This window comes from Patiria miniata, unplaced genomic scaffold, assembly GCF_015706575.1.
Source record: "Patiria miniata isolate m_02_andy unplaced genomic scaffold, ASM1570657v1 HiC_scaffold_9, whole genome shotgun sequence".
In the NCBI taxonomy this organism is placed as follows: domain Eukaryota; kingdom Metazoa; phylum Echinodermata; class Asteroidea; order Valvatida; family Asterinidae; genus Patiria; species Patiria miniata.
This window is the reverse complement of record NW_024037076.1, coordinates 7669974-7697508: the sequence shown is the minus strand read 5'-3', so window position 1 is coordinate 7697508 and position 27535 is coordinate 7669974. Positions and strand designations below refer to the sequence as shown.

Genomic DNA, 27535 nt, shown 5'->3' with positions numbered 1-27535 from the left:
CTACAGTAGTTGTACCCATGTATCCAAATCCAGCTTCCAAATAAATTTCAATCTCAAGATATGGGTCCTTAAATGGGGGGGGGGGGGGGGGATAATGGGGATGAAAATCAAAATTTTGGAATATGATTGCGCCCACTTCAGAGGTGATGCATTGGGTCATTTTGGGGATATTTTGTATAGGATGTGGGTATCTAGCATGAAAAAAAAAAACCCGCCCAAAAAACTAAATCTGCACTGCACGCACAGTGGACAGTGAGTATTATTGTGAAATGAATGCCTTTTTTGCCCATGTTAATCGCTTTGACATAGTTTATATTGAACACACCACTGAAGTCAATAAGACTTTCATAGATGAGCACATAACTGACAATTTAATATATTAAGAACATTATTAATGTACTAATATCACTAAATATCACAGACAGTCGGGGCATAGATATACATGTAAATGAGTAAAATATATTGTATAAAACTGATATACATGTAGGCCTAGGGGTCTTTCCACACAAACGGTAACTAAAGTGTCACATTTAGAGGGAACCATAGACAGAAGTCGATACATGAAGTAATCTGTCATGTTTTTTTCCTCTTTCTACATCCCATGTCCTAGTAAGAACATTGTCCACTAGCAAGTTTGATAAATTGCTCAGGATTCCAGAAATTACAGAGGATTATCTTCAAGATTAAACGTTCATAACAGGGACAGACATTTCATTTTTAAGTGTTGGGAAGCAGTAAATGAAATGCATGAATTATCCTATATTTGTTCCTAAAGTAAAGCTTTCCGTTGAGGGATTGCCACTGGCCAATCTTACATTAAACCTGTGGGCGATTCCAAGCAAACAGAGACATGACCCCAAAAAATGAAATTCATTCCTGAGCTTGTTTTTTACTTTTAAGTTATTGCTAACACATGTAAGGATCAGGATATAAACTTTTTTTGCCAATCCTTCATCATTTTCTGTGAAAAAAAATCAGATTACTGAAGGTGCTCATTGGCTGGAAAAAAATCAGCCAGAACTAGCCTTATTAAGACTATATTTTAGTTTGATACTTGGACTTCAGATCTTCTCAAAACATTTACAAATTTTGGATCATGGCTCCTTGTATAGCAGTGTGGATGCAATTTTGTTGCATTGGTTTGGGTATGTAATGCGAGTAACAAATATATCAAGTTTTTGATACTGCAGCTGACTGAAATTTATTCTGTCTTTGCCAATTCATATTGTGCTTCTTCCCTTAATAACAGCTACTGAATTGATAAAAGAAATGAAAATGATACCAAGCATGATGTCATCAGGAGGTGTCAAAAATTGAAATGCGAGTAACCGGTAATGCGAGAACCACTGTAATGCGAGTAACCATATAACTTTCCATGATGATAATGAATACAAACTAGACCTGTGATTGTGGACAATAGCTGTTTCGGCAACAGTTTTATCAAGAACTGTCATGAAGGACTTTTTATGACGTCATTATGAGGTCACACATTTATCGAAATTTTGTGCATATACATGTATCTATGGCCTATCAAACCTAATACGTACATACCAAGTTTCAACCCAATCAGACCTGTAGTTCTGTAGATATTGGCCTTTAAAATATCCACATTTAATATGACGTCACATGTCACGTGATTACGTCATCGTGACATCACTTAAATGTTCATCTATAACACATCCCGGTTGAGGTACATACCAAGTTTCAACCCAATCAGACCTGCAGTTCTGCAGATATATGCCTTCAAAATATGCTCATTCAATATGACGTCACGTGATGACGTCATCATGAGGTCAAGTTAATTTTCATCTATAAGACATCCCGGTCTAGGTATATACCAACTTTCAACCGAATCAGACCTGTAGTTCTGGAGATATAGCCCAATCTGTCAGATCTAGCCGAATTCTGCAAGAAAATGGTCACAATAGAATTATCGCATATAAAGTTACGTCACGTGACTCGTGATGATGTAATAATGACGTCAATGTTCGGGGCACAACTTCAGATGCTGGTCTAAGTGTGTGCCGAGTATTAAGTCAATCGGATTGATTTTAGTGACCTAAGTGCCTTCCACTGAAAAAACGTGTACAAATGCTATGGGGAATGGCTGATAAAGAAAAAAATAATAAACTAGACTTATGTTTTTGGACAACCACAGGGCTGTTTTGGTAACTTTATGTGACATGTAAAGTTTCAAGTATATGTTCCATCAAGCAAGAAACTGTTCAATTGAGCACTACGTTCTGTTTATAATAAATGGTGGCATATAATATGTGATTCCATTCTCATAGGGCTTTGAATTATGACGTCACATATCACGTGATGACGTCATGATGACGTCACATAAAGTTTCATCTATAACTATAATATTATGGTAAAGAAGAACTTAGCCAGAGCATACATCGTTGAAAGCAAGTTCACATCTTTCACCAATTTTAAATTACAAGGCACTTCCGGTTTCAACTAGAAGAAAGGGTCACGTGATTTTGCACATATTTAAAAAATCTTTAATCTTTAACGAGACGTCACGTAACCCATGATGACGTCATCATGACGTCACTTTAATTTTCATCTATAACACATCCTGGTCTAGATACATACCAACTTTCAATCCAATCGGACCAGTGGTTCTGTAGATATTGGCCTTCGAAATATGCACGTTTAGTATGACGTCACATGTCACGTGATGATGTCATCATGACGTCACTTAAATTTTCATCTATAACAAATTCCGGTTTAAGTACATGCCAAGTTGCAACCCAATCAGACCTGTAGTTCTGTAGATATTGGCCTTGAAAATATGCACATTTGATATGACGTCACATGTCACGTGATGACTAAATCATGACGTCACTTAAATTTTCATCTAAAACACATCCCAGTTTAGGTGCATACCAAGTTTCAACCCAATCAGACCTGTAGTTCTGTAGATATTGGCCTTCAAAATATGCAATTTTTAATATGACGTCACGTGACGACGTCACATCACGTGATGACGTCATCGTAACGTCACTGAAATTTTCATCTATAACACATCCCGGTTTATAGGTACATACCAAGTTCCAACCCAATCGGACCTGTAGTCATGAAGATATAGGCCTTCAAAATATGCACCTATATTGTGACGTCACATGTCACGTGATGACGTCATCGTGACGTCACTTAAATTTTCATCTATAACACATCCCGGTTAAGGTACATACTAAGTTTCAACCCAATCGGACCTGTAGTCATAGAGATGTAGGCCTTCAAAATATGCACCTATATTGTGACGTCATATGTCACGTGATGACATCATCGTGAGGTCACTTAAATTTTCATCTATAACACATTCCGGTTTAGGTACGTACCAACTTTCAATCCAATCGGACCTGTAGTTCTTTAGATATAGCCCAATCTGTCAGATCTAGCCGAATTCTGCTAGAAAACGGTCACAATAGAAAAATCGCATATAATGTGACGTCACGTGACTCATGATGACGTCACGATGATGTCAATGATCGGCACACAACTTCAGATGCTGGTCTAAGTGTGTGCCAAGTTTAAAGTCAATCGGATTGATTTTAGTGCCCAAAGTGCCTTCCACTGTGAAAACGTGTACAAATGCTATGGGCGATGGCTGAAAAAGAAGAAAAAAAACAAACAAAAAAAACAAACAAAAACTTTAACGAAAACAAAGGCTGTTTCGGCAAAAGTGCCGAAACAGCCAACTAGATTTATGTTTGTGGACAAACACAGGGCTGTTTCGGTAATTTTTTGTGACGTGTGACATTAAAAGTTTCAAGTATAAGTTCAAAGAAGAATGTGTAGTTCTGTTTATAATAAATATGTGATTACATTCTCATAGGGCTTTGAATTATGACGTCACATGTCACATGATGACGTCATGATGACGTCACATCAATTTTTATGTATAACTATAATTTTATGATAAAGAACAATTTATCCAGAGCATACATCATTGAAAGCAAGTTCACTTCTTTCACCAATTTCAAATTACAAGGCACTTCCGGTTTCAACCGGAAGGAAGGGTCACGTGATTTTGCATATAATACAAAAAATGAAGACCCTGGATTATGCTATCCATTCCCGCAAATGTCAAGTTCAGGTCGCTCACGGTTGATTTTATAGTGATTTTCAAAGATTAAATCGAATAATCTTTAATGTGACGTCACGTGACCCATGGTGACGTCATCGTGACGTCACTTCAATTTTCATATATCCCGGCTTAGGTACATACAAAGTTTCAACCCAATCGGACCTGTAGTTCTATAGATATCGGCCTTTTAAATATGCATGTTTAAGATGACGTCACATGTCACGTGATGACATCATCGTGACGTCACTTCATTTTTCATCTTTAACACTTTCCGGTCTAGGTACATACCAAGTTTCAACCGAACTGGACTTGCAGTTCTGGAGATATAGGCCTTCAAAATATATTTATTTTAAATGACGTCATATGTATAGTGATGACGTCATCATGACGTCAAGTTAATTTTCATCTATAAGACATCCCGGTCTAGGTACATACCAACATTCAACCCAATCGGACCTGTAGTTCTGGAGATATAGCCCAATCTGTCAGATCTAGCCGAATTCTGCTAGAAAATGGTCACAATAGAAAAATCGCATATAATGTGACGTCACGTGACTCGTGATGACGTCATGATAACGTCAATGTTCGGCACACAACTTCAGATGCTGTTCTAAGTGTGTGCCGAGTATAAAGTCAATCGGATTGATTTTAGTGCCCAAAGTGCCTTCCACTGTGAAAACGTGTACAAATGCTATGGGGGATGGCTGAAAAAGAAGAAGAAACTAGACATATGTTTGTGGACAAACATAGGGCTGTTTCGGTAGCTTTTTGTGACATGTGACATGTGACATGTATCCATCAACGAAGGATGTGTAGTTCTGTTAAAAATAAATGGTGGCATATAATATGTGATTCTATTCTCATAGGGCTTTGAATTATGACGTCACATGTCACGTGATGACGTCATGATGACGTCACATAAAGTTTCATCTATTACTATAATAGTATGGTAAAGAACAACTAAGCTAGAGCAAACATCGTTGAAAGCAAGTTCACGTCTTTCACCAATTTTAAATAACAAAGCACTTCCGGTTTCAACCAGAAGAAAGGGTCACGTGATTTATTTGCACATATTTAAAAAATAAAGACCCTCGATAATTCTATCAGTTCCCGCAAGAATCATGTTCAGGTCTGTCACAGTTGATTTTATAGTGATTTTTAAATATCAAATCTATTAATCTTTAACGAGACGTCACGTAGCCCATGATGACGTCATCATGACGTCACTTCAATTTTCATCTATAACACATCCCGGTCTAGGTACATACCAACTTTCAATCCAATCGGACCAGTTGTTCTGTAGATATTGGCCTTCGAAATATGCACGTTTAGTATGACGTCACATGTCACGTGATGATGTTATCGTGACGTCACTTCAATTTTCATCTATAACACATTCCGGTTTAAGTACATACCAAGTTTCAACCCAATCAGACCTGTAGTTCTGTAGATATTGGCCTTGAAAATATGCACATTTGATATTACGTCACATGTCATATGATGACGTCATCATGACGTCACTTAAATTTCCATCTAAAACACATCCCAGTTTAGGTGCATACCAAGTTTCAACCCAATGTAGATATTGGCCTTCAAAATATGCAATTTTGAATATGACGTCACATGCCACGTGACAACGTCACATGTCACGTGATGACGTCATCGTAACGTCACTTAAATTTTCATCTATAAAACATCCCGGTTTAGGTACATACCAAGTTTCAACCCAATCGGACCTGTAGTCATGGAGATATAGGCCTTCAAAATATGCACTCATATTGTGATGTCACATGTCACGTGATGACGTCATCGTGACGTCACTTAAATTTTCATCTATAACACATCCCGGTTTAGGTACATACCAAGTTTCAACCCAATCGGACCTGTAGTCATGGAGATATAGGCCTTCAAAGTATGCACCTATATTGTGACGTCACATGTCACGTGATGACATCATCGGGACGTCTTTTGAATTTTCATCTATAACACTTTCCGGTTTAGGTCCATACCAACTTTCAACCCAATCGGACCTGTAGTTCTGGAGATATAGCCCAATCTGTCAGATCTAGCCGAATTCTGCTAGAAAATGGTCACAATAGAAAAATCGCATATAATGTGACGTCACGTGACTCGTGATGACGTCATGATAACGTCAATGTTCGGCACACAACTTCAGATGCTGTTCTAAGTGTGTGCCGAGTATAAAGTCAATCGGATTGATTTTAGTGCCCAAAGTGCCTTCCACTGTGAAAACGTGTACAAATGCTATGGGGGATGGCTGAAAAAGAAGAAGAAACTAGACATATGTTTGTGGACAAACATAGGGCTGTTTCGGTAGCTTTTTGTGACATGTGACATGTATCCATCAACGAAGGATGTGTAGTTCTGTTAAAAATAAATGGTGGCATATAATATGTGATTCTATTCTCATAGGGCTTTGAATTATGACGTCACATGTCACGTGATGACGTCATGATGACGTCACATAAAGTTTCATCTATTACTATAATAGTATGGTAAAGAACAACTAAGCTAGAGCAAACATCGTTGAAAGCAAGTTCACGTCTTTCACCAATTTTAAATAACAAAGCACTTCCGGTTTCAACCAGAAGAAAGGGTCACGTGATTTATTTGCACATATTTAAAAAATAAAGACCCTCGATAATTCTATCAGTTCCCGCAAGAATCATGTTCAGGTCTGTCACAGTTGATTTTATAGTGATTTTTAAATATTAAATCTATTAATCTTTAACGAGACGTCACGTAGCCCATGATGACGTCATCATGACGTCACTTCAATTTTCATCTATAACACATCCCGGTCTAGGTACATACCAACTTTCAATCCAATCGGACCAGTTGTTCTGTAGATATTGGCCTTCGAAATATGCACGTTTAGTATGACGTCACATGTCACGTGATGATGTTATCGTGACGTCACTTCAATTTTCATCTATAACACATTCCGGTTTAAGTACATACCAAGTTTCAACCCAATCAGACCTGTAGTTCTGTAGATATTGGCCTTGAAAATATGCACATTTGATATTACGTCACATGTCATATGATGACGTCATCATGACGTCACTTAAATTTCCATCTAAAACACATCCCAGTTTAGGTGCATACCAAGTTTCAACCCAATGTAGATATTGGCCTTCAAAATATGCAATTTTGAATATGACGTCACATGCCACGTGACAACGTCACATGTCACGTGATGACGTCATCGTAACGTCACTTAAATTTTCATCTATAAAACATCCCGGTTTAGGTACATACCAAGTTTCAACCCAATCGGACCTGTAGTCATGGAGATATAGGCCTTCAAAATATGCACTCATATTGTGATGTCACATGTCACGTGATGACGTCATCGTGACGTCACTTAAATTTTCATCTATAACACATCCCGGTTTAGGTACATACCAAGTTTCAACCCAATCGGACCTGTAGTCATGGAGATATAGGCCTTCAAAGTATGCACCTATATTGTGACGTCACATGTCACGTGATGACATCATCGGGACGTCTTTTGAATTTTCATCTATAACACTTTCCGGTTTAGGTCCATACCAACTTTCAACCTAATTGGACCTGTAGTTCTGGAGATATAGCCCAATCTGTCAGATCTAGCCGAATTCTGCTAGAAAATGGTCACAACAGAAAAATCGCATATAATGTGACGTCACGTGACTCATGATGACGTCACGATGATGTCAATGTTCGGCACACAACTTCAGATGCTGGTCTAAGTGTGTGCCAAGTATAAAGTCAATCGGATTGATTTTAGTGCCCAAAGTGCCGGTGACAAAAAAACGTGTACAAATGCTATGGGCAAAATGGCTGAAAAAGAAAAAAAAAAAAAAAAAAAAAAAACTAGACATATGTTTGTGGACAAACATAGGGCTGTTTTGGTAGCTTTTTGTGACATGTGACATGTGTTCCATCAATGAAGGATGTGTAGTTCTGTTTATAATAAATGGTGGCATATAAATGTAATATGTGATTCCATTCGCATAGGGCTTTGAATTATGACGTCACATGTCACGTGATGACGTCATGATGACGTCACATAAAGTTTCATCTATTACTATAATATTATGGTAAAGAACAACTTAGCCAGAGCAAACATCGTTGAAAGCAAGTTCGCGTCTTTCACCAATTTTAAATTACAAAGCACTTCCGGTTTCAACCAGAAGAAAGGGTCACGTGATTTATTTGCACATATTTAAAAAATGAAGACCCTCAATAATTCTATCAATTCCCGCAAAATCATGTTCAGGTCTCGACCACCTAATTTTTTTCTACCTATAACACATCTCGGTCTAGCCACATACCAAGTTTCAACCCAATCAGACTTACAGTTCTGTAGATATAGGACTTCATAATATGCACGTAAATTTTCAAAAATCAATAAAAAAAATTAGGTGATGACGTCATCATGACGTCATAGTTTTGGCATAATTTTTGTATGAGGGTCTTCCTTGGCTGTAACATTGATGACGATTCTAGATCGCAAAGTTATAGAAATGGTGGCTTGAAAACGTGTACTAAGTCAATGGGCTTACACGTGTACAAAGTTAACGGGCTAAAAACAAAATCCCACTGCAGAAAAATTGCACCTTTAAATTTGTAATTTGCCTTTGAACTGAAACATTTTTATGAAATATTACTTGATATTCTGACCCTTAGGAATATGTTCAATCGAATGACAGCGCGAAAAAAAATACGATTTCTCTTTCCTTCTCATAGTAATTCTCGGCTGAAGTTCAGAACTACTCAGTAAGATATCAGTGTTGTATAGGAAAAGACTTGTGGAAAATCCCACTGCAGAAAAACTGCACCTTTAAATACGTAACATAGGGCTTTTCGGCATTATGATTTTTTATTATACGTCCCTGACCATGCGCATGCACGAACATAAAATCTGTCAAAGTTAGCCGAAAATCGGCTAAAACGGTCACTGTGATATGATGTGGACAGGATTTGACCTCGGCAACACGTGCTCTGCAGGCTGACTGACATTACATACGATGTACATGTACAGTACGTGCGTAACGTACGTGTGTGTGCATATAGACGTTCTGTGCATGTTTTAGAGCAGATGTATTGTCAACCTGAAGTTTTAAGTGTGCGCAGGGCATGTCCGAGTTCGCTTATTGCCTTGAAGCTTTGAAATGTGTTAGACCTACCCTTAAATCGACAATTAAAGTAAAAACTAACATAAAAACTGCCATGGTTGATTTTTCAGGAATTTTCAAATGAAAAAGGGTCTTTTTATTATAACTTCCGGTCTGATGACGTCATTCGCCTAAAATTTTGCACACGTCTTAAGTGGGTCAAGGTCATCATATACACCAATATTTAGGCGATTCCGACAAACTTCGCCACAGACATCTATTCAAAATACATTTTTGCAAACTTCCAACCTGTCGCTAGAGGGCGCTCGAAGATTGCATGACGTCATTGGTAGATGATTTGAAGAATACTTTTAGCCAAGAGACTAACACCGTTAAAAGCAAGTTCATATCTATTACCATTTTTAAATAATAAGCCACTTCCGGTTTTGGCCTTTTTCGACCGGAAGCAAGGGTCACGTGATTTCACGCACACTAAATGAAATAAAGACCTCAACCTACTCTACCACTTGCCGGTAACAGAATGCTGCGGACGCGTACGGTTGATTTCTTATGCATTTTTAAATATTAAAAGTGTCACAATTTAATTGCCTATAAATACACACCGGATGACGTCATCATGACGTCATCATTACACAACGTTGTTTGAATTAGGGTCTTTGCTTGGACAAAGATTGGTGCAAAGAGTCAAAAATGCCCTTTGAAAATCGACAATTTCTTTTCGATTTCTGTGTACAATGTCTATGGGAAAAATTAAATATTCAAAATTCTATAAGAAATAAGTCGATGACGTCATGATGACGTCAATGTTCGGCACACAACTTCAGATGCTGGTCTAAGTGTGTGCCAAGTATAAAGTCAATCGGATTGATTTTAGTGCCCAAAGTGCCGGTGACAAAAAAACGTGTACAAATGCTACGGGCAAAATGACTGAAAAAGAAAAAAAAAAAAATCTTAACGAAAACAAAGGCTGTTTCGGCAAAAGTGCCGAAACAGCCAAAAAAAAAAAAAAAAATCTTAACGAAAACAAAGGCTGTTTCGGCAAAAGTGCCGAAACGGCCAAAAAAACCTTTAACGAAAACAAAGGCTGTTTCGGCCGGTTGCCGAAACAGCCAAAAAATAAAAACTTTAACGAAAACAAAGGCTGTTTCGGCCGGTTGCCGAAACAGCTGATAATGACTTCTGATTACTGATTTATTGTTTTTTGATAAGAAGAAATGATGTAAGCCCCTTGAAAATGTACATTGATGCAGACTAGGATTTGTGGTACACATATCGGAACAGTATTAGAATTCATAGGGCCTACATCAAAAGTTGCTCATAATTTGCATAAAATCACATTGTGTACAATCAATCTAATGTTGATGTACAAACAGTTACAGCAAATTTGAGAGTTGATGAGGGAATGTTATCAGTAAATATGCATAAATGACAAATTTAGATTAATTATATTGTCATGTGCATGTATCGTTCAGCATGTTCAATAGGCCTGTGCTGGGCACCGTAAAACTTTCCTAAAAGACAAATTAAGATTGATTGGTAATCTTTTAATTATACTGATTAATTGATTTAATTGTATAGCCTAGCCATTTGTTTTGTTTGATAAAAATTAATGAATTATTTTCCAACCAAATGAACCAAATTGTAATGCGAGTAACGGTAATGCGAGTAACCAAAATCCTTCTTTGGTTATCTTTTTTATTCCTTTACTTTTTTGTTGGCTTTATTTTCGTTTCAGTCCATACATTTAGGGTTGTGCAACTCCATGCAGTTAAAATCTGGTCAAAATTGTGGGAGTAAAATTTGTATTTGACCCCAGCCAAAGTATCGGACAAACTGTAATGCGAGTAACCTTAATGCGAGTAACCATTTAAGTTAAGTACTATGGTAGGTGTCCTGTAAATATATTAATTTGGTCATTGCACTTTCAGTTTAAGCAGACAGGGGAATCAAAACAGAGCCAATTTTCGGCATGTCCTTTTTGTGTAATGCGAGTAACCGTTTTCTCGAAGAGTGCTACGATCTTGTCATGGTATAAACATATATTTTTTTACCATCAGGGTGAAGCCTTGAAATATAGGGTATATTTATGCAGCATAAGAGATAGATAGTCCGACAACTGCTAAAACCACAGCAATCGGAACATGAAAGGGTGCAAAAAAGTGTAATGCGAGTAACCGTGGAATCGCCCCCGTGGGTAATTTTAAACTACAGGGATGTACACATCTTCAAGACTTCATACATTTTCATAACAGGGACAGAAATTTGTCACAAATGTGTGTCCTTGTTATGAACATGTATCAAGTCGCATCTCAATTTCATAAGGCCAAACAAAAAAAATGGTGTGTTTACGGTAACCCGACCGACCTGGAATTTTTTCGGCCAAATTGCCGACCTCAAACTTTTTATTGCCATTTTGAAGGTTGATAATTGACAAATTTCAAACATTTCAAGTACTTTTAATTATTTGCCACGAACAAAAACCATTTTCCACACTTGAATCTGACCATGATTTGACACAAACATACCTGTGTTAAACGTGCAAAAATCGCGACGATCTCAAAACTTGAATTCTCAAACTATGAAGTACGATTATTTTTGCACAAATGCATCGGGGTACGCCTGGCTGCCCGACGGATGGCATGGTTCTCCCCGCCCCACGTACAAACGTGCGTATCGGCCCGATACGCTGGAATTGCGGCCGGCCCGATATGCCAACAAAAAAATGCCGATCACATTTTTTAGCCCCTGATACGCACAATATAATTATCATACACGCCATTAAAATGCACAATTTGATCGTTACATACGCCATTATTTCATCTTGACATGCATAATCTTGACCAAAATCCTGTTTTCCGATGCATGTGTAATCAAAATGCACAAGATGACGTGTTCTGTCGACTGCAGCACCCAGCTAACATACAGCATGGTACACTGGTTCCCTTCGCCAGCTAACGGAATCAATGCTATGATGAAGGACCAGAACCAGTGACTACTGCCTCTCTCTGGTCCATACTTCGTATCATACAGCATGATGATGTAGTGGGCCGAAGTTGGATCGTAAAAATATTACCAAACAAACATCGCTGGAGAAAGAGAATTTCTGCGAATTAATTCACAGAACGTGATCTTTACTTTCTGTGTATGTGTTTTCCATTAAAAAGACGAGATTGCAAAGCTCGAACTTGTGGCGAAACATCGTAGCGTGTTTCTGCAGTAGTGCAAGATTTTCGGCCACGTGGGCCGTGAGCACGGCGCGATGTTCGGCCAGCAAGGCGGAATGTTGGCGGTGCCAGCGGCCGTGATGTATGTTAAGCATAAAGTGGAATCACCGACCTCAAATATATTTTTAATTAGGTGAGGCAAGTTTTAATCAATTTTGATAGCCAGTCTTGATAATTTTCGTGGCGCAAATGAAAATAATCCAGGCACAAAATGAACATGATTCCTTGCTCTATGATTAGTACGAATGATGCTCCATAAATCAGCACCCCCAAAAAATTGGCGATATAATTTTCCGACCTACTGACGCTATTTTGAAAGGCATGTAATCGGAAGCAAAAGTTGGTTTTTTTTCTCCACCTTAATTTCTTAATTAAACTTACATGTAAATGTAATTCATACTTTTCTAGTTAGGAAGCAATGAAACACAGGTTGTGAAATGTTAATTTTTTTTAAGTTGACAATTTTGCTTTTTTTTCTTTAATTACAAAAGTATTAGTGACCTACAAGATCTCCTCTGAATTTCAAGGACAAATCTTAAGATAAAGACCCCCAGATTTGCTCTAAAATGCACAAGAGAGCTTCTAAAGTTCTAACATTTTCGGGTTGTTGAATCACAGCAAATCTTCCCCCACATGTTTGAAAAAATCCTGGGGAGAACCCTGGCCGACGATACAAATTAATTTGGATTGAAAGGTATCGATTGAATATCTTCAATGCTTGAATAATGGTTTTATACAATTTCTTGCGAAAGAACACGCATGGGCATGCAGAACTGAAATGAAAAAAAAAATTACAAAATAAAATTATTTCCCTACCTACCTACCTGGATTTTTTTCAGGCCGTTACCGTAAACACACCATTTTTTTTGTTTGGCCTAAATAAAATAGGTTGCTTTAGTGTTTAATGATACCAATTTTACATTGAATAAGTAATATAAATGGAACAAGAGCTGGATTAATCATAAGAATGAAAGTAGTATGATTCAAGAATGTCCATCCATGTCCGTCTTTTCATCTTTAATAAAGATGGCATAGTAATTTCCAGTGTTGTAGTCAAGGCCACAACCTCCGAGGCCGAGGCCGAGGCCACAACCTCCGAGGCCAAGGCCGAGGCCACAACCGCGAGGCCAAGGCCAAGGCCGAGGCCACCACCTCCGAGGCCAAGGCCGAGGCCGAGGCCAGCTATCAAAACACGTAATAAAATATAAATCACTAAAACAAGGCTAAGATTATGTTGGAGTTTTAACATCTTTTTAGTTGAATTCACTGAGTTTTGGAGTGCCTGGCGTACAAATTTACAGCTTGCAATGGGTTTCCTCTTGTAGGGAGTCCGGCGAATTTTATTTTTTAAAGAAAGAAATCTCAAGTTTTGTATCACTGAAAGCAAATTACACAACAAAATCAATGGCGTTTGAATCAGGCTCATAGGTGTTTGCCCTTTGGAGATACAACAATTTAAATGGCCAAATTTTGAGTTTCTATTCTGTAAGATTTACATCATTTATTTTTAGCATGTTTTATAAATCTTATTTTCAAAACCTATCAAAATGCTTAATATCATGGGAATCCCCATCAAATAAACAACAACTTGATTTTTGAATCAGGTTTTTACCACTCATAACCAAAAAGTTACGACCCCCCCCCCCCCTGACCTTCGCACTGTCCAGGCGCGCGCCGAGCAAACACCGCGGTGCGACCAGACAATGCCAGACGGCCCGCCGTTACGCACGGGCAAAGCTTAGTTCGAATCCCGCTCCACACAACGGGATAAGTGTCCACGCATTATCACTGTTAATACCGCGGTACCAGACAAAGTCTCGCAATGGCCAATCCCACTCCAAACAACACGGCAACACGGAACATGCGTACATGATATCACTCAGTTCATCAAAATGACCATGAATTCTCGGAGCATCCGATTTGAATCCAATGGCTTCGAAGAATTTTAAGATCATGGCAAGAGGTAGGGAGTCCAGAGGTTTTGGCCGTATATCTGTAACCACGCAAAATTAGTCAATTTCAAACCGTGCTTATACATGTAATAAGTATCAACATGGCTCTAAAAATACAAAAAAGTATCCTGGTACCACGAGGAATACTGACTCCTATTATTAAAACATTCATTCAGAACTTTGCATTCATTTGGATGGAAAAACGAATTCTGAAATCGCGCGCTTTCCATATCGACCATTTGCGCCAAACATTACTGTGTGAGCCGGAACTTTCATTTAAATCACCGTGTAAAAATAAAATCTACTTGATAAGTCGTAACTGTTTTTATCATATCTTTATGAAAAAAAATAGTACGGACTAGTATACTCGATCGTACCCAGAAAGTTCAGACTTTTACTGAAACAGTGGCCTATAAAAAGAAATGGTTAAGCTTGCTGCACCTTGCCGCAAATCATTTCTAAAGGTCGGGGTACAGAGGCGAAACGAGAAAATTTTGTACAACACTGCAACCAGACTAGTCTACTACCACATGTTCTTGTACGCAGATGGGATTGGTGCCAGACTTATGTAGTCTGGCACGCGGTAACAGTTATAATGCTTGCACGCACGTGGAAAGCTGAAGCGCAGGCTAAGCGAAGATGCTACATACGTGAGTACGTTCAATGCAACCAGTTTCCAGTTCATTCGTGCGTACATTGTATATGCGTTCGTTTCACGGAACCCACTGCGGCAGAATCTCGAGGGTTTGGTACGGTAAAAAATTAAAATTAATTAGAATAGAAAACACATCAAAATGGGCGGCCTCGAGCCGGCCTCGACCGATTTGCCGAGGCCGGAAGGCTCCGAGGCCAAGGCCGAGGCCTTGCACCTCCGAGGCCAAGGCCGAGGCCAAGGCCATGAAAATCGGCCTCGAGGCAGAGGCCGGCCTCGAGACCTCCAACACTGGTAATTTCATACATATCCATTGAATCAGCCTTTACTTATTTATCAGTGCAATCACGAATAATACAGGAATGTCTATAAATTGTAACTTTACAAAAAGTCATGCCATTGTGCCATCGGCTGTATGGGCGCCTTTGTAAGAATTGTATGCATGTATCGCCATGAAAAGCACCATACATCCGTTATACTAGTGCGCATTATTCGGTTAGAACAGCACCCCCATCGACAGATGGTACCAGCCCCCCCCCCCCTCCCCAATTTGATTTTACGGAGGCCAAGTGTACTGAGAAAAAATGTGTCTGTATATACATTTCAGCCTGGATGTGCAAGTGCCCTTTTCAAGACATTGTTATCCCCCCCCCCCTAATAATAATATACATGTAAATGCCCTTGCTATGCTTCTGTTGTCTCTTTCAGGGGTTAAACTTTCAAGGCAGCGCCTCAAGCTTAAGCATCTATCCGAGTTCTTTCCATATGCTATTGTGCCTGAATGTTTTCAATTTGAAATAATAAGTCTTTACTACAACAGGATTAGTCAGGTTATAATCCGCAGAATAGCCAGAAAAGGCCATTTTGGGGTTAATTTTGAATTTCAGGGGGTTGGGGTTATTTAAGAGATACAGCGTTACTTTTGGTGTCAAAAGTCTTGTATTGATGGTGTTAACCATTTCCCAGATGGGTGTCTTCAAATTTTGACATTGGATTTTACCAGCTTTGACACCATGTACATTGTACTTGTCCTGTGACATATTTGAGATATGAAGGGGATTCCGTTTTACCTGAGCGTCCGTTTTCCCCACTCTCCCTTACATGTAAACCCCAAAATAACAAACATTGCTAACATCAAGTTAGATGGAAATAGACAAACAGTGAAGAATGTGTATTTTATTTTATTTATTTTATCAAGTTTTTTGAATGCAACATCTGTAAAGATTGAATTGCATTGATGACATTTTCCTCCCTGTCTTTCCAACAGTTCCTCTGCATTAAAAATATTCGCACATTCCTGCAAGCCTGTTCTAGAGTCTTTGGCCTCAGAAGTGAGGATCTCTTCGAACCCAATGGACTGTTTGACGTCACTGACTTTGGCCAGGTATGGATTTAATATTTGCATGACTATCAGCCCCACAAAAAGTTGAAGCCAACTTTCCAATTTGGCTATTAATTTCCATTACTTTTAAAAAATGGCACAAGCAAACAGATTGCTAGGTATTCTCCTCTTTTCATTAGACGCAAAGTTCAACAAGTTCTTGAGTACTCGTGTTCATGGGTGTCATGAGGGAAAAGGGGAGTCAATAATATGGTGTTCATTTAATCAGCATCTCACAAGCGGCACTAGATGTGTTACCCTCACCAACTTTTAACCCAATAGTATGAATGAAAACACATTGAATACTGTCCACTTTGAAGAGCGTCCCCTGGAGTCAGATGATGTTCCCCTACCCCCCCCTATTTGTTATTTATGCTGAGGCCGGGCGACTGGATTAATTCCTGGTTACCAAGGAGTGGTCTGTCAGCAAATGTTTTCCTGCTTGTGATTTGCCCCCTCTAAAAAAAACCCCTGGCAATGCCCATGTTCACGTTGTTGACATGTTTTTTTGAACCCTGGGCATTATTGCCAGGAGCCTACATCCTTTTAATTGTATGGGAGCAAGTCAGTAAATAAATTCCCATAGACACCAATGAAACATTTAAATATCCTATCCCACTGGGAAAACTGGGAAAAAATAATTACAAATTCACAGGAGTTCAAGACATTTGTATCAAATTAACGCTTGATTAACTCTCTTTCATTGTTCTTTTACATTTTTAAGGGGTTGATTGATTTTTTCTTGCCAAATATGACAGAGCTGTAGTCAGTGGCGTAGCCAGGAATTTTTCAGTGGGGGGGCGCTGGGGGGCTGGAACATTTCATGGGGGGGCGTCATGTAGATCAATGATAACTTTTTTAGAAACTCAAAATCTCAGTGGGGGGGGAGGGCAACTGGGGGGGCGACAAGGTTTCATGGGGGGGCTGTCGCCCCCCACGTCCCCCCCCCCCCCCCATGGCTACGCCACTGGCTGTAGTATAGGGGAAAAATGTGTTTTTAACAGCACATAAATGTGCTGAGCAAACAACCCAACCAACAAACAAAATAAAAACAAACAAACCCAACAAGTAAACAAACAAAAACAAACGTCTGAAAACCAGTCATGAGTGTAAGCCTGCGAAATAATTGAGCTACTAGAACATATAACTTTTTGGGGAAAAACAAATAGTTTCTGTACTGAGCAATTTTCTGTCTGATGCAGCTTTGTGATAATTATGTGCTTAGCAACTCCATGAAATTTTGATATGATAGGGCTCGTTCAATGACGGCCATTACTGTAGAAGTGCAACTGCGTATTTTACGCAATCTAGCACGCATTGCGCAGTGTTGAAAATGTTCCAAACACTGCGCTTATTGCTCGAAATGTGTTCGAAATACGACGCAGCTGATGGGCGTTATGCAAGTTGACGCTCAAAAATGCTGATGCACGTGGATGGTCTGTAAGAAATGACGTCATTTGAACGAGACCTATATTATTGCTTGAATGAGCTGGCCAAACTTTTCTGCTTAACGGTTTTATCAAAACTGGCATTATTTGTAGACGATAGTTTAATGGATTTTTTTTATAAATTTGTTATAGGTTATCTACACACTTTCCAAATTGTCCCAATCACCATTAGCTGCAGCACAAGGTGTTCAGTAAGTAGCAGTCATTTTCATTGACTTGTATTAAAATTGCAGACACAATGGAAGAGGGGCATGAATATGCCCGTTTTTTGTGGGGGGGGGGGAGTCCTTTAATTCATTGTCATGTATTACATGAATATTACGTAGTTGCATAATTGGATACACTGGAGGTTCTACTGACATGTACATGTACTGTACATGTACAATGTGCTTTGAGCACTGTCCTGTCTACTGAATATGAATGATAGTGTCAACTTCACCCAGTACTCATTCCATAAATATTCAATATTCTGGATGGATTACATTGGTCTTGGTTTTTTCCTGGTTTAACTTATTGCACAAGCCTGTTCCTCATGAAGGTTGCATATGTCTTACTGTTTGTGGAAAGCCTGTTTGTCAGGAATATGCATCCACCTTAATAATAAAATTGCATTTATTATGCACATATACCATAAAATGTTCAAATGCGCATTACAACAAATTTAAACAGTAGCTAAAATATTAAAAGTACGAATTTGAATTAAACATTAGTCTTAAATGTAAAAAACACTAGATATTTTAGAAAACACTGTCAAAACAATCAAACTTAAAATTACAAAAACAAGACCTACATTTAAAAAAGATAATAGTAAAACCTTATACAAAAGCCTTTGTAAAAAGAAAAGTCTTAAGCTTAGTGTTAAAAAACTGTTAGAGCCTGAACAGACTGAATTGTCGTAAATACAAGTTTATAGATATGTTGTAAAATCAATTTTTTTCACTTTAGTTTTATTTATAACTCATGTTTAATGAAGAAAAATATTGCTTCTTTCAAAAACTTGCAGAGCCTTTGCGGTTAATTTTGAGGATCAGCAGACATATGATGAAGATATCTACAAAAATCTGGAAGATCTTGCAGAGTAAGTATCAGCTGTCATACAATATACAGTGGGAAATGTCACGACATGGTAACCCTAACCCTGCTGAATCCAACAGGATCCAACTATGTCACATACCTGATGGAGCCTGTTGGATTGAGCAGTTAACCCCTTGTGTACATTCCTGATGTAAAATGTTGGATTCAGCAGGCAACTGAAAATGAGGCATAGTGGATTGAACAGGAAATTCCGTTTGGACTCTGTTGGATTTAGCAGGGTAGTCCTGAGGAAGAACTAGGGGGTTAGGGATAGTATACTAATGACAAAAGCATGATAGCCTAACGTTCAAGAAGAATTAACATTTATCATGTAAGTACTTTTATCACCATTTCAGTGAGCATGATCTGGCCAATGAGGGCGACATTTATGACACCGTTGAAGGAGAAGAGGACAGCATTTATGATGACCTTGTGTCGCTCCGCAAGCAGAAGTCACAGTTCCAACCGCCACAATTTCCCTTACAATCAAACCTAGCCGAACCAGAAGTAAGCATGTAGGCACTTACCAAGAGCGATATAAAGTAAATGGGTTCCCCATACACTGACTCACAGAGACTCTTTCTATGGATTGCTGCAAAACTGTTAATGTGCCATGAAAGTGTGTCATTTGCATTGTGGAAATAGATGGCACAACATAGTATCTGTACTTGAAGCCACATCAATTCCACAGTGAAGTGTGTAATATACATGTACATGTTACTCTCACTGCAAACTTTCCCATATACGCCATTAAAAGATTCTATACGCAATTACAATGCAATTGAACTGTACAGCCAGATTGTGTCAGCGTATTCATCATTGCCAAATGACTTCATATTGTCATTGCCTCTACGGAAGCCCCCCCCCAAAAAAAAATGCTGTGTTTCTGTTGACATTGCCAAAATAGTTTGTTTTGTACATTCACACTACATATTTACGCATGAACATATTGGAGAACAACTGAAAAGTAGACATTGTATGAAACCACTTTATTGCATACGAGTTCAGACTCATATTTGGGATACGTTGACTTAAAAAATAAATACATACATGTAGATAAATTATTCTAAAACAGAAACAAATAACCATCACCTGTTGAATAAAAAAAGTTAAAATGATACAAAATCAATTGCCAACCCGGAACAGTTAAGTTACCTGGAAACACAGCATTCTTTTTAGGGTTTTTTAGTCGTTTTATTTACATGAATAGCAATCAAATGTTCACTCTGTAGAGGAACTACAGTAGTCTAACCGTCATTTTAGCAGAGGTAGAGTGTTGGGTTGTGCTTTAAGATGTTCTTTGCAAGGCTTTGTTATTTCAAGAATTGGCAGTGAGTGTTACATGCCCACTGCAAAATCTTATTCTTTCTTATTGAATTTTTTTTGATTGACATGAGGGCATCAAGCTCTGCATAGTATTCAAGTTCACAAACCCAACACTTAAAATAGAGCACATTAACACCTGAAAAAAAGTAGCGGTACATTAAAAAAAAACAGTTACACATACATTGGATATCAGTGAATTATTTTAGGAGAAGAATATTCATTAGAACATTTGACATTATTATGAAGCGAGATGTGTGGTCTGCTGTACGTCCCATAATTGAACCCATTATACATGAGTTATAAATAAGGGAATAAATGTGTGCTCCGGAGGTTTTTATCACTCTGTTTAATACCACTTAGAGTCTGGGTGCTGATAATTACCCGAGTCGGAGGCGAGGGTAATTATCAGCACCCAGACTCTAAGTGGTCTTAAACAGAGTGATAAATACCGACGGAGCACATATTTATTCCCATTCATAAATACCTTCTCGGTAAAAAAAAATCATATAATTCGTTCAAAACATCCCTATTTTGTTCAACAAATTCACTTTATGCTTTTTGAAACATCCCTCCTGCAAAATAATGGAGTGTCCAGCTGGCGCGTAAGATGTAAACAACCCTTTTATGGAGATTGACGCGCGCGTATCATGTTCTACGCGATGTCGCGCAGAACGCACCTGGCGCGTTGCGTTTTGAATTTAGAACTATAAAATTCTAACTCCCTGGTAGTGTTGCGCATGCCTACGTGAGGATTTTGAACGTTCAACCAATGAAACGATAAGAGGCACTGGATTTTTAGGAGTCCACATTTTATTGTGACACTGGAAAAGTGTTTAAGACCAGCTAGCCATGTCTTTATCATCCGTTTAAGACTGGCCACGTGATGGGCTCTTGACCAATAGGAATGCGTAAACTGTCTTAGGTATTTATGAATTATGAATAAAACATGTTTGGCCTTGCATCTTGATTAGATTCAAGTCATAATCAGATAGCCATGAATAGTAGTTAGCCTTTCTATTATTAATATTCATGAATTCTTTTCAGCAGCCCAAGAAAGACAAGAGACAATACTGCATAGAGGAAATTGTCGAAACAGAGAAGAAATATGTAGATGCTCTCTACATGTTAATCAATGTAAGTGTATAGTTTTGGTAATAAAAAAAGTCTTGTAGTTCATATTGATCAGTACTGGTAAGGCAGTTCAGTAGTATTAGCAATGAAAAGGTGACAATTTGTTCTCATGTTCAACAAGTTTCAGCACTTTGGCCACTGCCTGTAGTGGAATTTATATTTTGATGATGTTTGGCCAGAGAAATGATGTTGTCCTACATCCTTCATTTTTTTCTTGTCGGAGTTAATAATGTTGCACCTAGTAATATTGTCTCAAAGCACTTGCCAATTATCACCCCTGTTCATAAGGCCTTGAGACCAGTTTGCTGCAGCAGCTTGTGAGTGATCAGGGAAATGTCACCTCTACTCTTAACGGTTTCCATTTATACTCCTGGGTGGAGAGAGGCAGTTGTAGTCAAGTGCTTTGTAGGCATGTGCAGGATTGGATTATGAGAATCTACAGTATTCTATCACAAAAATATCATGGTATTCAGTATTGTCAGATAATTATCTGGGAGGACTATTACATCATCAAAAAACAATAACACATGGTGTTATTAAGGAAACTGCAAATAGGCAGCATGGGCAGAACTTTGAAGCCCCTGATGGCCGACTAGTAAGCACAATATTCAGATACCGTGACCACAAGGAATTGAAACAATTATCAATATAAGTCAGATGTGGCCTAGCTGTTTTTAGAGGGCTTTTACACACATCTGTTCACATTTAACAAGGACAATTATGGTAATAAAAGTCCATACTGAGTTTGTTGGTATTTGAACAAAATCATTTGGTATTGCTCGGCATCAAAAAATATTGTCACTCTACGATATTATTGAAATATAGTCCAAGTCAAGTACCTTGCTCAAAAACGCAAAACACTATGTTGTCCCAAGATGGGAACGAACTTTCAATCACACATCTCACTGTGACCATTGTAGTGCTGTACCGCCCGAATGCAGGGGAGTCAGGTTGGCGTAGCGGTACTTTCCTCGCCTTCCACCGCTGTGACCCGGGTTCGAATCTCGCCCGGGCCAATATGTGGATTGGGTTTTCAGTCTCTACCAGATTCTGTGGGTTTTCCTCAGAATATTCATCTGGGCTTTTCCTCCCACCTCTAAAACCGTAATTTCTTCTCATTGTATTCTCTCTACAGGCTTCTTCAGGCTTTTGAGCTACAGTGCTTAGGGCACTTTTGAGGAATCCTTGGTTTCATTACCAGAAAGAAAAAAAATAAAATGCCCTGTCTGTTACCCCCTGTCTCTGTGTAATATAGTTTTATGGATTGATCAAGGAGTAAATGTACATGTATTATATGTGGTCAGTCACCCTCTTTACCTTTGTCAACCAGGGATTTAAGAACCAGCTGGTCCACACGATTCCTCCCAAGGTCCTGGATAGCATCTTCCTGAATCTGGAGGAGCTTCACCGGGGCCACTGTGAGTTCAACGCAGACCTCAGTTCCACCCAGAACTCCAGGCCTCACCGGACTCGCACCAATATGACCATCAGTGAAGTCTTCCTTAAGCACCACAAGATTTTCTTGCAGTATGGCTACTACTGCTCGAATCTCATGTCTGCCCAGGAGGCAGTGGATGAAGTCTTGAAGGACTCCACAGCCCGGCAGACAATCGAGGTGGGTTCTCTGTAGTATTGCGAGGTTCCTTTCATTCCTCGGTTCTACCCGGTTCCAATATGAGAACCAGAAATGCGAGTCCAATCTTTTCAAGAACCGGGTATCCGCTATGCTCGGTTCCAGCTCCAAAAGAATAGGTTCTTACATATTCTCTGTACTGTGCACAAAGCCAGAGCCGAGAATTGGGCAATCGGCTCCGTATGAATTTAATCGCGTGAAAATCTTGCAACTTAAGCTCCGTAGTACATCCGTACTGTCCGTGACTCGTTCGAATCGGAGCCGGGTATTTTGTACCCGGGTCCATCAGAGCCAATTCCAGCACTCGACCGGTTCCACACTACACTAGTAACTAGTCGTGCAATGTACATTGAAGGCAGGGTAGTGGGTACCAGTGTACATGTACGTGCGCGTATGTGCACTCATTCTATTATTGGTGGCATGGCGGTCGTCCCGGTAAATAAAATCATAGGCAAGAAACAGAAAATAACGTAAGAAACGGTAAGTTTGCCTTTAATAACACAATCTCCATAGTTTTACTAGACTTGACCAAGTCTGTCAAGCCAAGCTTTTTCCCTGAACAAAAGGTCCGTCAGCCGTTTTGCCCTACTTGTCACGGCACATGTACGCCGCGCACTTTGCCAGTACGTACATGTATACATGTACAGCGCACTTCTCCGGTACGTATACAGTACCTACCTACATACTACGTACACGCCATGCAGTAACCACCACGCGGCCGCAGTCAAAGCGAAAGACAGCCTTGACGCAACCGTGGCCAATTCCTCATGTGTTTCTTTACATTCTCGGCCGATATTGGCCGAAAGTTTCTGATGCACATATTTTACACGATACCCAATCAGAACCCGTGCACTTTGACCCAAACAAAACAAACCACACGCACGTGTACAAAGTTTATTGACCTTCGACTGCATTGTGCAGTAGTGATGAATATTCATTTGATTGTCATCGTACTTGTTATCATAATGAGCATATACTGTTGCATCAGGGCTGTCTTCCGCGTGACTCCCACGGCATGGTTACTGTATAATACTGTGTACAGTATGTGTACTGTGTCTTCTTCACTTAATGTATTTAAGTCCAGGTTAAAAACACATTTATTTCACAATTAAGTATTTCTAGTATTTTGTATTTTTCTGCATTTCTGTTTGTTTTTTGTAATGCGCAGAAGAGTATATCCATATAGGTTTTGCGCAATATAAATGTCCTTTATTATTATTATTATTACAGTACAGATTTGTGTCTGGGGCGTATCACACAGGCAAAGCGGAGCTTGCCAGGGGGCTGTGGGTGGCGTACGTGTGCCGTGACAAGTAGGGTAAAACGGCTGTCGGACCGTTTGTTCAGTGAAAAAGCTTGGCTTGACAGGCTTGGTCAAGGCTATAGTTTCAAAGGAAAAAATTACACATTTGAAGCCAAATACGTAGTGGAATAACGTGTATTGCACGTTGAAATCCATGGAGCACGGACCTCACAAGGTGACACCATTATTCTTTACATGTAATTTCAAGACAGGGGTTGCCCTTAACATTTTTTTTGACTGGCCAGCCGGACCAGTTGGCTAGAATTTTGACTGGTCCGCCAGGTTTTTGACTGGTCCGTCTTATAGTACAGCGTGTACCCACCAGTTAATCAGTTTCACATAAGTCATAATTAGACTATAGTCAACACCCATGTCATCATGTCACCTGAGCAATAGAGGTCTATTTTCTTCCTCCATGATCTGAGGCCGCAAATAAAAAATATAGTTCTGCCTCAGATTACATGCCTTTTAAAAATAGGGTCGGTCGGTTGGATTTTTTGGGGTTTTTTGGCCAATTTTTTTTATGCAGATTGAATGGGGTATTCAATTAGGCCTCAATATGCGAAGTTTTAGCCTGATTTATTTTCATTGCACTACGAAAGCCATACACAAAATGATGGCCACAAAAAGTGAATAAAACCTACCTTAATTAGGCCAAAAAAAATAGTTCTGCTTCCGATTACATGCCTTTCAAAACTAGGGTCGGTCGGTCGGAAATTCTTTTTTTTTTTGCCAATTATTTTATGCAGATTGAATGGGGTATTCAGTTATAATAATGCGAAGTTATAGCCTGATTTCCATTGCACTACGAAAGCTATACACGAAATGGCAACAAAAAGTGAATAAAACCTACCTTTAATTATTGTCAATATATTTACGTTCGATAATTTCAAAAAATAATGGAAAATTCAGGTCGTTCGCACCATATGCACAACGCTAGTCAAAACGCAGGGAGCTGGTGAGCGGCCCACCATGGGCCGACAGACCCGTTTTTACGGTCAAAAATTTCAAGAAACACACGGCACAAATACGAGTAGTGCGATCTCAAAATGAACTCTTGAACACAGAAAATACATACACAGACAAGCTAGATCAATTCTGTAAATTAACTTGCAAAAGTGTTCTTTCTCCATTGGTGTTTTCTTGGCATTTTTACGATGTCAAGTCCGACCAGTGGCCTGCACTGCTAGCGCGCTATGGACTGGTTACCGCATTTTCATCATGTCTTCTAAATTGGCCCCTGCGCGGCGCGCGCGGCGGGAACCAGTCATCGCCACGTGATTATAGTCACCGTGACATCGAATTGCGAAGTAGTCATATCGCGAAGCGAATTTGTAAAAATAACGGAGGTTTCTTTTGAAAAAAAGCGAATGTAAGTAAGAAAACAAATAAATACAAGCATTTTTTGATGCAAAAGGGTTGTTGAGAGGTATTTTGTGAAGACAGAAAAGACAACAAGATTTTATTTTTATTGATTCAATCTTTTTTTTTTCTTTTTTTTTGGAATTGCCGATAAAATTTTTAGGGTCGCAGCCTAAAAATAGGGTCGGTCGGGTAACCGGAAGCAGAACTATTCTTTTTTTTGGCCTTATTGTCAATATATTTACATTCGATAATTCGTAAAGAATAATGGAAAATTCAGGTTGTTCGCACCATAGCCTATGCACAACCCTAGTCAATACGGGAAACTGGACAAAACTCCGTAGTGTGTGATGCACTGTGCAGTGTGTGGCGCAGCCAACAGACCTTGTTTTTATGGTCGAAAATTTCGGGAAACAGGATGCATTGTATCACGTCAAATACGAGTAGAGCGATCTCAAAATGAAATCTTGAACACGGAAAATACATACACAGATAAGCTAGATCACATCTGTGAATTAACTTGCAAAAATGTTCTTTCTCCATCGGTGTTTTCTTAGCATTTTTACGATGTCGAATCCGACCAGTTGACAGAGCACGTGCCTGCACAATGCCTAGCCGGGCTAGCGCTATCGATCGCATAGCCATGCACAGACTAGTTACCACATTTTCATCATGTCTTCTAAATTGGCGCAGCGGGAACCAGTCATCGCTGCATTGAGCTGGGTTTACGCGCATGATTATAGTCACCGTGACATCGAGTTGCGAAGTAGTCATATCGCGAAGCGAATTTGTAAAAATAACGGAGGTTCTTTTGAAAAAAAAATAGCGAATGTAAGTAAGAAACCAAATAAATACAACAAGCATTTTTTTGACACAGATTTTTTCAGCTGGCCAGCCGGACCACTTGGCAAGGTGTTTCAGCTGGTCCGCCGGCAATTCAACTGGCATTTGGCCAGCGGACCACCGCTAAGGTCGAACCCTGCAAGAGCTCATGTTTTTCATTGATTTTTCCAGGAGCCAATTCCGACTCGGAACCGGACATTTTTGAACCGCCCAAACCTAGTTCTTCGCCCTCCCCCAATGCATTTGTGTTGTCATTATTCCTGTACAAGGTGTAACAAGTATATCAACATCCATCACAAGTAGATCTCAGTTGCATGGGAAGTCAGTCACAAGTCCACCACAAGTGTATAACAAGCCAACCACAAGTCCCTCACACATGCATCTCAAGCCAACCACAAGTGCATAACAATTCACTCATAAATTACAAGTCAAGTCACAAGCTATTTTTGTAAGAACTTTGAACAAGGCATGTCTTCGTTATCATTCATCTCCTGTTAAGTGTGGAGTGGGAATGTGAATTATCTTATAATTTACTTCTGACCAGACTTCTGATGTAGTCAAGTTCAACACTGATCACTGGTGCCATCAGACCAGCTTTTGAGTTGATTGAAGACAAAAAGACCACATGTGCTTACAGATCAGAGTGGACAACCATGTAGCCTTTTTTCAGGGTGTCTGCAGGTCCTTTAAATGTCTTAAAAAGTCTTAAATTGAATTACCTAAATTTAAGGACTTAAAAAGCATTAAAAATATTGAATTGAATTCTCAAAGGCCTCTTTTCGAAAGATTCAGAATCCCATGCATGTGCAAAACGTTGAACAATAATCATGATAATATCAACATTTTGTACTAAGCTGCTGCACTTAGTGTCACCATTTTGCAAGGGTGCATGGCCAGCCATGGTGGACCGTGGCTGCGTGCTTGTGTACAGTACCCGTGCTCTGCACCGCGCTGGCATGGTAC

General features: G+C 39.2%; 1 protein-coding gene across 6 annotated transcripts in view; it reads left to right on the top strand.

Annotated features, from left to right (window-relative positions):
- Positions 1–16293: 16293 nt before the first annotated feature.
- LOC119720855 (proto-oncogene vav-like) overlaps positions 16294–27535 on the top strand; it is a 94777-nt gene continuing 83535 nt past the window's right edge. For 5 of the 6 annotated variants that reach the window (XM_038190719.1, XM_038190721.1, XM_038190720.1 and 2 more), the window contains exons 1-6: positions 16294–16455; positions 18033–18091; positions 18904–18978; positions 19331–19481; positions 21345–21434; positions 22762–23046. In XM_038190719.1, coding sequence (XP_038046647.1) covers positions 16309–16455; positions 18033–18091; positions 18904–18978; positions 19331–19481; positions 21345–21434; positions 22762–23046 — 807 coding nt within the window. In that variant the 5' untranslated portion in view covers positions 16294–16308. The remainder of the gene's footprint in view (positions 16456–18032; positions 18092–18903; positions 18979–19330; positions 19482–21344; positions 21435–22761; positions 23047–27535) is intronic. The other variant, XM_038190718.1, reaches the window with a different exon arrangement.